This window comes from Tribolium madens, unplaced genomic scaffold, assembly GCF_015345945.1.
Source record: "Tribolium madens isolate multiple individuals breed KSU strain unplaced genomic scaffold, Tmad_KSU_1.1 Scaffold_96;HRSCAF=242;Tcas5.2_LG5, whole genome shotgun sequence".
Classification (NCBI taxonomy): Eukaryota; Metazoa; Arthropoda; class Insecta; order Coleoptera; family Tenebrionidae; genus Tribolium; species Tribolium madens.
The window spans coordinates 7,681,991-7,694,492 of NW_025401068.1; the positions used below are offsets into that span (position 1 = coordinate 7,681,991).

At 33.8% G+C, this 12,502-nt stretch overlaps 1 protein-coding gene across 7 annotated transcripts; it reads left to right on the forward strand.

Annotated features, from left to right (window-relative positions):
- The first annotated feature begins 381 nt into the window (after positions 1-381).
- On the forward strand, positions 382-12,385 carry LOC123013048 (RB1-inducible coiled-coil protein 1). 7 transcript variants are annotated; one of them, XM_044411354.1, is made up of 13 exons: positions 383-641; positions 980-1,098; positions 5,685-5,899; positions 6,041-6,323; positions 6,375-6,585; positions 6,633-6,815; positions 6,871-7,688; positions 7,732-7,876; positions 8,753-9,797; positions 9,852-10,147; positions 10,343-10,755; positions 11,124-11,177; positions 11,360-12,095. In XM_044411354.1, exons 2-12 carry the CDS (start codon positions 1,031-1,033, stop codon positions 11,146-11,148), a joined length of 3,702 nt encoding a protein of 1,233 aa, XP_044267289.1. In that variant the 5' UTR covers positions 383-641; positions 980-1,030; the 3' UTR covers positions 11,149-11,177; positions 11,360-12,095. The 7 variants fall into 7 exon arrangements, with proteins under 7 accessions (XP_044267282.1, XP_044267289.1, XP_044267285.1 ...); XM_044411347.1 differs by lacking the exons at positions 11,124-11,177; positions 11,360-12,095 and adding an exon at positions 12,186-12,385 and having other exon boundaries at positions 382-641; XM_044411350.1 differs by lacking the exons at positions 11,124-11,177; positions 11,360-12,095 and adding an exon at positions 12,186-12,385 and having other exon boundaries at positions 10,370-10,755.
- Positions 12,386-12,502: the final 117 nt, after the last annotated feature.

The following is a 12,502-nucleotide window of genomic DNA, read 5'->3' on the forward strand; positions in this document are numbered from 1 at the left end:
CAATCACTATTTACCAGCTTATGAGTTGAATAGAATATTTTTTTATCACTGCTTGTCGGAAAAATATAAATAAAAACATTTTAAAAGTTTTATTTCAAAAGTTTTTAAAGATTTTGAGATTCTGTTGGTGGAACTGAAATGTTTGCTACCCATAAAGTAAGAAAAAAACAAGATTGGATTAAATTTTCATTTTATTACATTATACCGTGGTTAATACTTTTAGAAACRCTTGTTATGCAACCAACAATTAAAAAAAAATTATACAGTTTCCTGTATTTAATAGTGCATAGTGCTTCTTAATCTCAGTAGGTATACTTAGCTRTTATCTTCCTAGATGTCTCTGTGTCTGTTTTAAAAACGAGTTTGTCAGGAAGTGTCCTTGGTTTTTAATGAATTGCACATCGTACACGAGTTTGCAAAACAGATCTTACTTCCTAGTCAGCTGATGGTCAAATTGCGTTTTGGCCAACATGTCTGATAACGGACAGAGTGAGTCGTTCGCGGTCGTGTAACATAACGTGAAAATGTTTGTGAAAATTCGCAGTGTTTGTCAATATCAGCTGTGAAAATGTCAGATAGCTGTTGTGGCAGCTATGGACAAGAAAATCGTTGGGAAATCGTCGTAAATTCCATGTCAGCACGTACGTATTGCAGTTTGAGTCTCCGTGGGGGCTTTCTTGAATTCCTGCATRGACCCCCTCGGCGAGAGCTTCACCACCGAAATCTCTTTGTTTACCTATCCCGTGAATGTAAACATGCATCATTGATGATAATGACGTTTTGTTGGCTTTATTTATAACTGTGACTGTTCAAAATTCACCTACTGTAGGTGGTGGACATGCAACAGACCCCAGAGCTAAAAAGTGGCAATTTTGCCCAATTGACCTCGACCAAATAACGCGAACTACCACTGATAACATTATCGACAGTCACAATATTTTGTCTAGGGTTCTAGATTCGTAATTGCGTTCTTTTGCAGGTATTTCTAATTTTGGATTTTTTTCGAAGACCGTTCCTAAATTGCCTTAAAATGCTGTTCGTATTCCAAGTGGACACTGGCCGTATGATGACTTTCGATATGAGCCTCGCTCTAGAAAGGTTAGTCTTTTTTATCCTTGAGGTTATGTTTACATCCAAATCCACAAACAAAAAGTGCTAAATATGGTATTTTTAAACCCGACAATATTTTTCCATCAAGTCGTTTACACCAGTTATAAATACTCATTAACAAGGAGAGACCTGTTCAAACATGCAGTTTATCACGTTTCATGTACTCGCAATATTTACATTTGCTACCGATTCAGAATTAAATTTTATAACACGGTAGAAGATGTGTAGAAAATAATTTTTCTGCGTATGAATAATTACCTGAATCATTTGCATTGTTTAATTGCTTTTTGCAGTTTTTCCAGGCTTCGTGGAATTAAATTTCTAAAGCGTAAAAAGTAATTGAAAATGATGCATTTCCGTTATCAAGATCGTTGTCTCCTGCACTATGGGGATGAATTTATTCCAACTAAGAACTCTATCTAAAAAGCTATTGTTGAATACATAGAGAAGTTCAACTGAAAACTCACGTGCTAACCCTAAATTTGGGTTTTAACTCGGAATTTTGAATTTTAGACTCGAAAATTAATAAGATTAATTTTTCATTTTTCCTTTTTTAAGCTCGTTATTATTGTAGATTTAAATCTTTACTATGTTAAGTTTTAAACTTAGAATTTGGGTCTCACACCTCTTTTAAATAGATTTTTGGCTTTTAAATTCAAACACAAAACTTGGTCTTATAATGAATTCAGATTTTGTACTTATGCCAGAATTTTTGTATTTTCTTCTTTAAAAAACAGTGAAAACACATGTATTTTTAAATTTTATTTAATTAATCGTTGCAAGGAATTTATTTTTCTAATCTTATTGTATATTTTATAGTAAATTTTTGGCTACGAATGTGACCATTAGGCAATATTTCACTTTTTAAAAGTTGTGTTCATTACTTGTGTATTAATTTTTTATTCRTAAAGGTACTTACTCAAAAACATAATGAAATTGTGGGGGSTAMACTAAGAGCGTGTTCTGCATTGCCTATTAATAAAATCAATTAAAATTTGTGTAACGTTTTGTAATAAAATTACCGTTGACGAAATAATTACGTTTCGTTGACGTRGATAACAAATTTGCATGGGCATAACTCTTGAAACTAATTAAAGGGGTTACTTTACATGGTCARCTCTAATAAATATTCATTGTTACAAACTAATAGCTWTTCAGCGTTTCCAAAATTGATTTTATTTTATCAAGTTTTGAGTCGATCTGTATATTATTAATGTATMGGTCGAAGTAACTCCCTGTGGAAAAATCCGTTTAATGAATATAGGATTTATCATAAAGCTAGCAATCCTTCGCGATTAAAATTTGTCATGAACGATCGATGTTCGATCATCGTTTCATCGAGGAATTGTTGGGTCGCTGCCAAATTCGCATTTATTGTCACTATAAAAATTGTACAACTTGTTACAATGTGACGTTTTCAAATTGGCGATCTCGCGGTCGTCGACCTTGTCAGCGTATAACTCATAATTATCCCAGTCAATTAGGTATTTTTATTMCAACCCGGAACACGTAATCGATCTATAAAACGGATAGTTTATAATTATTTTAAGAAGACGCACCCTTAATATGGGTCGATAGAATTTGTAGAACCCTACGCGTGGCAATATCATTCTTTGTGACGATAAAAAATTAAAATCAGTCATTTGTTTACTCGGATAATCGCTAATCGTGCACTAGTTGTGTAAAATTTATGCCCCCAATTTTTAACTTTGATAGTGCTTCTTAGTTCTAGTTTATTGGATTGATAACGCGTTACTGCGTTTGCTTTCACTCGATAGTTTATTTGTTTGATTTTTAAAAGAAAATCGTGAATGTTAGTCGAAGACTGTTATTTATATGCATAGAAATCCGATCATTGCAAGGTTAATTAAACATGGAGCAATCATAAAACTGAAATTAGATTAGCAACTTAAGACGTTTGAAACGGTCGTGACGATTTCAGCGAAAGGTGGTAAAAGCTACTCGAGATTCCATTATACGGAAAATTGATTGAAATTGCCCAGATGATAGATCTACGACGTAATTTGCAGTGACTTTTTCACTAATTTGATAAAGTTTTTCTATAAGTGTTAGTGGACTCGAGTGATTTTATTAAAGAATTTTAATAGGCAAAAGTTAATAATAAATTGACTATGGATGCATATACATACAGAGATAATTTTAGTTGGCTGCCACGTGTAGGGTCGAGGTTGGGAATCTGCTCCCGAATCTTCGCCATTTCACAAGAAAGCAAATATATTTTCTTTGATCAGGTGATACGCCGATAAAATTTATTAAATGTCTGATATCATACCTTAAATAGATTTATGAGGTCAGCATCATTTAAATTGTTTTTTGTCATAATATTGAAATAGTGGAGACATTTTTAGAACAGTTAAAGAGTCACGCAAAAATATGGAAAGTGATCAAAGGTTCTTTAAACACATGTTTGATATTAGAAGTGGTCATGGTCTAGACATAATAATTTAAATAATTAAATGAGGAATTTTACAATCGAAAAATGCACAGTGAATGGTTAAACAATATCGCAAAATAATGTTTTAAAAACCATTCGAGACGATTTTTTCTGTTAAATTATACACATCGACCATTTATCTTGGAAAATATTAAGGACAACAAGAAAAAAACGATAATGCTATGCTAAAGTTGTCTGGCGAATTTCATTGCAATGGTTATTTTCCAGCATAATAAATGATTCGTTCAAGATTGGTGGTAATATTGATAGCAGTATTTCTTCATTTACCTTTCTTGTTATATGTCACTAATAATTTCTAGATTCTTTGTTTGAAGAAAAATGGCGTAATAACAAAATACGTGATATAGGTCAAGGCTAATTATTCATATCGTACTTTTGTGAAAAATGTCAAAGAACAATTTTTTTTTTAATCAAGTGCTCGATATTACTTGAATTAATTTGATATAACATTTATTACAAGAAAAAGTATTTAAATATTTAGTGTTAGTATTTAATAAACTTATAGATTGCTGATGTATAAAAATTATAACATTTAAAATTTAATGTTTGGTTTTTTGTAAGACAATAATGTTTACCTCGAGATAAATTATTGTTTTGCTTCACTAATTATAGCCTGTGATAACTGATGGTAGTTTTCTTCGTTTTGTTATTCTTCATTTTATTTAAACTTTTTCGTAATTGTTTTTTTGTATTTTTTCAAACAGGTCTAAATGGATAAGTAAATGTGCTTCTAAATAAACTGCTGATTAGACTTGTTTTTTGAGTATTTTTATTTATTTAAGTGTTTCAGGTTTCAGAGCAAATTTAATTTAATAATTCGTACTATTTAATTAAGCATGGAAATTTCTTTCTGATAACATTTAATTTCTTGTTTGGGAGGAAATATAATTTTTTACGAACTACGATAAGTTGTTAAAAAATTACTGAACCTCTTGGATCATAACAAAAATTATTACAGTATTTATTTATTACTTTACAAAAATAACACCAATGACAAAAACCTATAATCAAAGATTGATTTAAGTATAAAAATTGTCTTGAAAATTAATGGAATATTTATTTATTTCTTTCTGCTTGGCTGTCTTGCTTAAATGTATATTTAAATTAACTTAACTAATTTTTTTAAATATATGTTTGATAAATTGATAAAAGATAAATTTATGTTAATTTGGGTGTTTTACAATCTAACGTAAGGGATATTGTGTGGAATATATTACCTTCACATTTGTCTCCATTATTCAAACCCGAAAATGTATGCGAGGAAAAATGTATAAAGACAAGAATGAAAAATGTCGGGGCTTTTCGTTAAAAAAATCTCAATTTGAAAGTACATACTCTTTTCAGCTTCGGTCGATATACTCTTGTTTTGACAATAAAAATGTTAAAAACCTGTAAGATGATTTACACCACAAACATTTCTTCACTTGATAATAAAATAAGCAAAATATTTATTTTAACGACAAGAGAGACTGGAAATATTTGATCCAAGGTGTTGGGAAAACATAAACACGGCAAGAATGACTTGTTTTACCACAGTTTCTGAGACAATATCGTAAATATTTTGTTGGATGATATCAAACGTAAAATAACAAAGCGATTAAGATAAAGGGTTATTCGTTTTGCAAAAAAGAATTTTCGCGATTATTAATTCTACATTATTAGCACATAAATCAAGTGTTACAAGGCTAATTAAAAACAATACGATTTTTTAAAATCGAAAACGAATTTACATTAATTTGCAAGAGTCTAGTCGTCTATCGAAGCGCAACGCTTTGTTGTGTATACAATGTTATCACTGGAATATCTTACCCGGCGAAATTTATGTTAATTCGAATAATTTGCCTGAATTTCCTAATATTAATGGGGTCGTCAAATAAAATTTCTTACTAAGTTACGGTTACCAATTCGAAGTAAGGTTGGAATTAATTGCGATCTATATTGTTGTTACAATCACCCGACAAGGTTTCAACGAAATAAAAGAACATCAACTAAGTATATCGGCCTTGAAAATAGCAAATTTACGCTATGTAAACACATTAAACGTGCTAGTAGCGAGAATTAATGTGGGTGGTTCGATAAATATTTGTATTTTTTCCAGCGTACAAAATTTAAAATCACACGTGGAGTTAGCATTTAAAATTCCCGTCGACAAACAAGTCTTGCTGATCAGCGGTGGAGAGCATTTGCGTCCCGAAGACAGAGTCTGCTCTTATCCGGCAGGGACCGATACGAATCCAATTTTTCTATTTAGCAAAGCTGTCATCGAGTCCGATCAACCGCCGGCAGCTAGTGTTGATTATGGATCAGAGCAGGGTAACGCCCCCTCCCAGCAAATCGGATCAGAGGTTTTTGCAGGAAGATTAAAATGGAAAAATAAATTGCTCGCTCTTGCAAACTTTTCTGATCGAATTTGCAGCTGCCGCTTGCCTTGTTTGTGCTAAATTCTCCCCATAGATCTTTCCAGTAAAGTTAAAGAGTCGAGTGAATTACCGGCGACTTTGGCCACCGTTCAGAAAAGAACGCAACTCGCTCGACTGTTCTGTGAAGTGAGTCAAAGTCAAATGGCGACGTGCGAAAAGTTGGTCCACGAACAACATTTACAACAACAAGGGTGGTCGGCGGTTGTTGCCAATCTTGAGGATTTATATTCTGACTTGAAACATCGATGGAAACTCTACCAGGACGCTTTTAACGAATATATAGCAAAGCGCGACTCGTATTTAGAATTTTTAAACCAGTGAGTGGCTCAAATCTGGATTTAGGATGTAATTAACAAATTGTRTTGTAGTTTCAAAGATGATCTCCTTGTGTTACAAAAAATTCCTGTGTTACCTGCCCTTATAGAATCACAAAAGTTACTAGTACCTGAGCAAGATGATTTCCCTGAGGATAAGCAGTCGGAGAGTGTCAAAGGGGAAATGACACTTCATGAGTGGATATCCCAGAGGGATGATTTTATGGATTGTTTGTTTGATATTTGTTCGAAAGGATTGATACAGGTTGGGGTGAAAAAATGTAATATAGTGTTTTGATTAATGTTTTTTAGACCGATGAAAGGGAATTCCTCGCGTTGCAAGAGGAGATCGAGACGAAATTAGCAATGACCGACGATGCAACAATGAAAGAAATCAAAGGCTTGGGTGATCGACTTTTCGGTTTAGAAAAACTAATGGTTGACGCAAAACGTTACGTTACCGAGCAGATGAGACTGGCCGAGAGTTTTCAGAGAGTAAAAAAGCTACAAGCAAAATTTGTAATAGAAAAATAACTTGTAATTGTTTCAGAATCAAAGTCGAGCGAATCAGGTCAAGGAAACATCGGTGTTGCCGGCTCTTTGCGCTACTCATCTTCAACAGCTAGACGTCCTTTTGGAAAATCATAACCGTTTGCGCGATATTACGCGACGTTGTATCCTCGCTAAAGATGAGCTTAGTTCTAATTTATATCACAGACTCAAATGGATTGTGTTCATGGAAGATAATTTATCCGAATTCGACAATAAATTAGTGTTTCATTTTCAAAATTTGTTAAGTTTGCAACGACAATTGGAGATTTTGCAACAAGTTCACACAGCACCAACGATTTACCTTTCGTCGATTGTCGAAGTTGTTAGAAGACGGAAAGTGTCGCAGGCTTTTTTATTATGGGCTTCTGATGTCGCTTGCCATTTATTAACAATATACAATGAAGAAATCGCTAGGCGGAAAGATTTTCAAGCTCAAATCGAGGGTCATTTTCTTAGTAGTTTATTTCCGGGAATGGAAGATTTCCCTCCTAGTTTTGCTACGCAAGCACCGAGTATTTTCGATTCTAGTTTGCCAAAACTTACTGAAGAGGATGTAGATGAGTTAAGGCGTGTATTACCAGATTTAGTCGAGTGTCTTCAAATACCTGATACTTCAGCTGTAGAAAATTATTTCATGCTTAAAGACTCTAAAGACGATTTAGATAAAACTACGAAAACTGTCGAAGATAAATTGATTGAAGTTGTTGCAGAAGTCGGGTTAGCTAGTAATTTAGACCAGACGATGTTGAAAGCTATTGAGAACGAACCGCAACAAACAACGCCTCATGGACTTCCTCATCTTAAAGATCTAGACAAGTAAATTGATAATAATTGTGACATGWAAGAAATTTTATAAAAGTAAATTGTTTCTTTTTAGGGGCTGCGAGTCGGAGACAGACACCGAAGAGTTCGAGAAAGTGGGCCAGAGTCCATTTGATCTCCACTTCGATAAGGGAATTCCATCTTCGCGTCCGGGCACTCAAGACGCCTCCACTTTGACCGAGGTTGGTGAACGTAGTCCTCTCCCTCCAAAAAAACCTCCCCGTACATTCCAAAAACCCCACATACAAACCCTCGACGATTCAAACACCCTCCAACGTACTTTGAGTATTAGTGGCAGTCAGAGCAACACCGAAAGCTTCACAAATCTCAAAAATCCTTCACTCGAGTCAATCGACGAACTCTCGTCGTTGAAAAACTTCAGTTCGAACACGGAAAGTTGTTTTAATTCGCATCATCAACAGATGCAAGGCTATTCGACGCTCTTGTCTCGTTCTAAATCGATCTCTCCTCACACACCGCAAAGCCCAAAAGATATCCAAGGAGAATCACCCAATTCACCTGTCATGGGCCACCAACAAAACGATTTCGTTAACGATGAGTTTTATATTGACGAAAGTTTACCRTCGAGTTTGAGTATTGAGACTGGGCAGAGTCAAGGCGAATTCGTTAAGCAACTAGACACTGCAAATAATGTTGTGGCCTTGTTGCAGGTACTTAAGTGATTCTTACAGTAAGACGCATCTTCCAGACACTCTTTAGTTGTTTCTAGACCTCTTTAGTCTTACGTTGCATGTCATTTTTTCTTCGTTATTATTTTGTTTTTTACCACTGAATCGAATTGGGTAGACAATTATGACTACTACAAAAGAGAATGATCTTTTTCCTATAATTTTGTAGGCTTATATTTTTATATGTAGGTAAAGCTACGTTCACAGATTTTTCTCAACTGTTTCACTTTTTAAAATCATTCTCATTTGTAAATTAGCAAGTTGGTGGTCCAAATTACTCCCGAACATATCCCTACTTTTATTGCATGTTCGTCCCTTACACACAACCGTATTATTTAGTTTAAATGTAGACAGTTTGTTTTTTTTTAGGATAACTTGCAAATTTCGAGGTCAGAATATGAGAAACTCCGTACGGTTCTTATTCGACTGTCTCAGCTGAGTCGACAAGCTTATACTAATTTGAAATCTGAGTTAATTGAAGCTAAAAATCATATACTTTGTGAGAAAGTCTTAGTTGAAGATGCTTGTGGCAACCTTAAAACCCACATAAATAACATAATTATAGAAAAAGACAAAACAGAACGCGAAATAATTCAACGTTTGACTGTTGATCACGAGTTGGAAATAAGCGATTTTCGGAAAATTGCTCAGTCAAAAAATGAAGAAATTAAGGGTTTGAGAGACGAAAATGCCCGATTGAGTACCGAATTGAGGAAAGTTTCTCAGRAGAATTTAGAATTGAAGGAAAGATTGGAGGCGATGGCTTGCAACAACTCGAAAGAAATGGAGGATTTGAAGAAGAGAATGGATGAGGCTTTGCTTGAGAAAGAAAGGAATATGAAAGAAGAGACAGAGAGGCTTAAAAGCGAGTATAAAAGCGAAATGGAGAATATTAGAGCACGTTTTAAATTAATGACGATGGAGAGGAGTCCGTCGGAGAATAGTTTAGAAAAGATAGAACGCGGGGATTATCCAAGTATTACAAATCAAGAGGCACTTTTGCTTCAAATGACGGAGAATTTTGAATCAGAGAAAGAAGTGGCTGTGAGTGATGCTATCAGTAAGGAGAATCAACGTTGGCAGAAAATACTAGACGATAGGATAAAACAAATGGAATGTGATTTTGAACAGGAGAAAACTTTTCTTATTCAAGATATACAAAGTAGAATTCAACAAGACCAAGAAAAACAAATCAATCAATTAAGGGAACAGATTAMTAATTTAAATTTGGAATGTATTAAATATAAGGATACAATTCAGCAATTGGCAGAGTATCGGGAAGAGAGTGATTGTAATGAATTAATGCGAAGGATTGATAGCTTAGAAAAAGAGAAAACTGTTCTTAAGAATGAATTAGAGAAAATGAAAGTTGTCGAGGTTCCGACCATGGCTGCTTCAGTTGCTGTTTGTGAAGGTATTTTTTTAATTTTGTTTTTTGTTTTTAACTAATTGTGCTAATTACTTTTAGGTGCTGCAGCTACCACGGATGCTGCTACTAGTCCGGTTAAAACGAGGAAACGTAGCGAAGCCTCTTCACCAAGAGCGGGGAAACTAAACATAGATTCGTGTAAAGCAGGCGATTTAGTATTGGTAGTTTGGGACATACAACACCAAAATTTTAAAATATTACAAGAGAGTAGTTCTTTATATTTCCTTAACGCCGAATGTCTTGAATCTCTTGGCTTGAAAGTGGTCGATGGACAACCTAATAAGCTTTATTGTTATGCAGAAGTTGTTGAAAAGGAATACTGTCATGCTAGAAAGGTAATTTAAGGAATTTTTACTCCATAATTGAAGTGGAAGCATGCATTTGGGGGCTTTCTGCTACAATGCAAGTACTGCAGTAAAGGGGGGCTTTATTAATATAATTTAAGCATGTAATATTAAAAGAGTCGCTTACTAACCTCTCGTAGATCATGTTTCCCTTCGGTTATTGAAGATTGTTTGGAATTTTTTTAGGACGAAAACTGTAGTGTCGTTTTTCAGCCTGTCAACCGGTTTAGGGTACCTCAAGGTACGAAATTCTTCCGCGTGAAAGTGAAACCGCCCCCTTCAGGTAAAGAAGTACCTTCGACACAATTTCAAACACCTAGTGCTGCTCCTCAAGCGAGTCATATGTCGCAGAGTCAGACGACTATGTCGCAAGTGGTGGATATTATTGCGACGGCTGGTCCTTCGCATTCTTTACCCTCGAGTCCGTCAAAAGCCAGTTGGGAGAAGTCGGGATCGCAGGAGGCGACGATTCCCGAAGAGAAAGGTGAAGATTCGACGATAGCGCCGAGTGAGGATAGTGGAGTGAAGGTCGATGAGGATATAGAAAAAGGAACAGAATTAACGGAGAATTACCATATTGATAATCACAGTATTGATCGGTAGGTCTCGTTGGTTATTTAGTTTTTTAGTTTCATTTTTCAGTTCAGTTATTAAGGTTTTTGTACATAATTCACTTATGAAACCGACGAATTGTGAGATTAAATTTATGTTATTTTGTAGTGTGATTCGTTTTTAGAATCTGATAGTTCCATATCAAAATTCGGAGAGTCGTAAGCAGAAAATTCAATCGTTTTTTTCTTTACATTTCTAATCACGGTACAATGTTCCTTACTTTAATGACAAGAAATTTAGTAGAGGGCATTAGAGGCGATAATTAAGTAAAAAATATAATATCATCACTCATTTTAATACATAGTATGAGATAAGTTTTATTGACAAGTTTGTAAATAGGATGTATTTCTTACAGATCGCAAATTTGTGTAGTAGTATAGTAGACCCAGGTACTTCATAGATTTACTAGGTAAGGTGAAAAATTGAGTGGCCTTTAATGTATCATCACTTAGAAAAGCATCCCATACTGATGCAGTATTCATTTAATTCTAATCTAGCTCCACTGCAAAGTTATTTTACTAACTGTTACTGAAACTAACAGTATTCGAAATTCCATTATATCATTGATTTAATTAAAATAAATTATTACAGGATTGAAGAAAATTGCTGCTTACTGCTCTCCCCTCAAAAGTAAGAGTTTTCCTTAATTTGTGTTAATGTTAGTAATGAATTATTTTATGTGATATTTTAATATTGTAAATAAAGCATTAGTCCATCACAACTATATATGTGATTCTGTGGTTGTTTTAGTAAGAAATGGGTATTGGTTCAGGTTACCGTTTTTGTTCATTATGTCAGTCCAGGATTCAAAAATTGTATTGGTGACAGAATATTTATTTTATTTATCTAACAATAAATTATTTTTTGCTTTTTTTCTCGAATATAATAAATATTCTGTCTGTATTATGGCCTTATGGATTATTGAATCAAAAATGTAGCTATTACTTTTCAAACTATAGAAAATAGTCTACTTTTGATATTTATAAATAATTTATTTAATCATATATCCATCTCACTACTTTTAAAAACTTCAATCGCATAAATAGAATAAGTACTAGAAAAAAATTCAATCACAAATTATGCCCATTTGTTTAGTGAGTTTTTTTGCAGTTACTTTGTGGCGTGATGCAAGAGAATGACTTTTATAACTGAAACGCGTTATTGACGATTTTGTTTCGGTTTAGATTTGCGTTGATGAATAGATTAGTGTATGTGTTTTTAAGCTTGTATAAGTGATTTTTCTGAACATTAGGACTAAATTAACGTAACATTTACAAATTTTTTATAAGGAACGCAAGTGTGCAATAAATAAATATATCTAAACATATATACTTCGCATTTATTACACACGGGACATATCATTGCACACTTGGAGATAAAAAATTAATGAGCTAAACACAGTTGAGGTGAGTTACAGGTTTGAGGTGAGTAAAAACGACCAACAGCAGAGGCATCAACGGCTGTTTTACTTTCGTTATGAACAAAGTTACAAGAATTATGCAAGAGAGAAAGTTCGGTGGTTTGTTCAAACCTCCTTGGTTCAAACAGTTATTAATTTTTTTAAACTGATTTTTCTTTGTCATTGTAATACGTCGTAAAAATAAACATATCACTTTATTTCGCTCTTTTAAATATAATCAATAGTATCTTCCTATTGTATGTATAGAAATTTTAAAAGTGTAAAGTTCATTGTAAGTTTTGAGATGCATTACACAATGCTGCTTCTTCACTGTC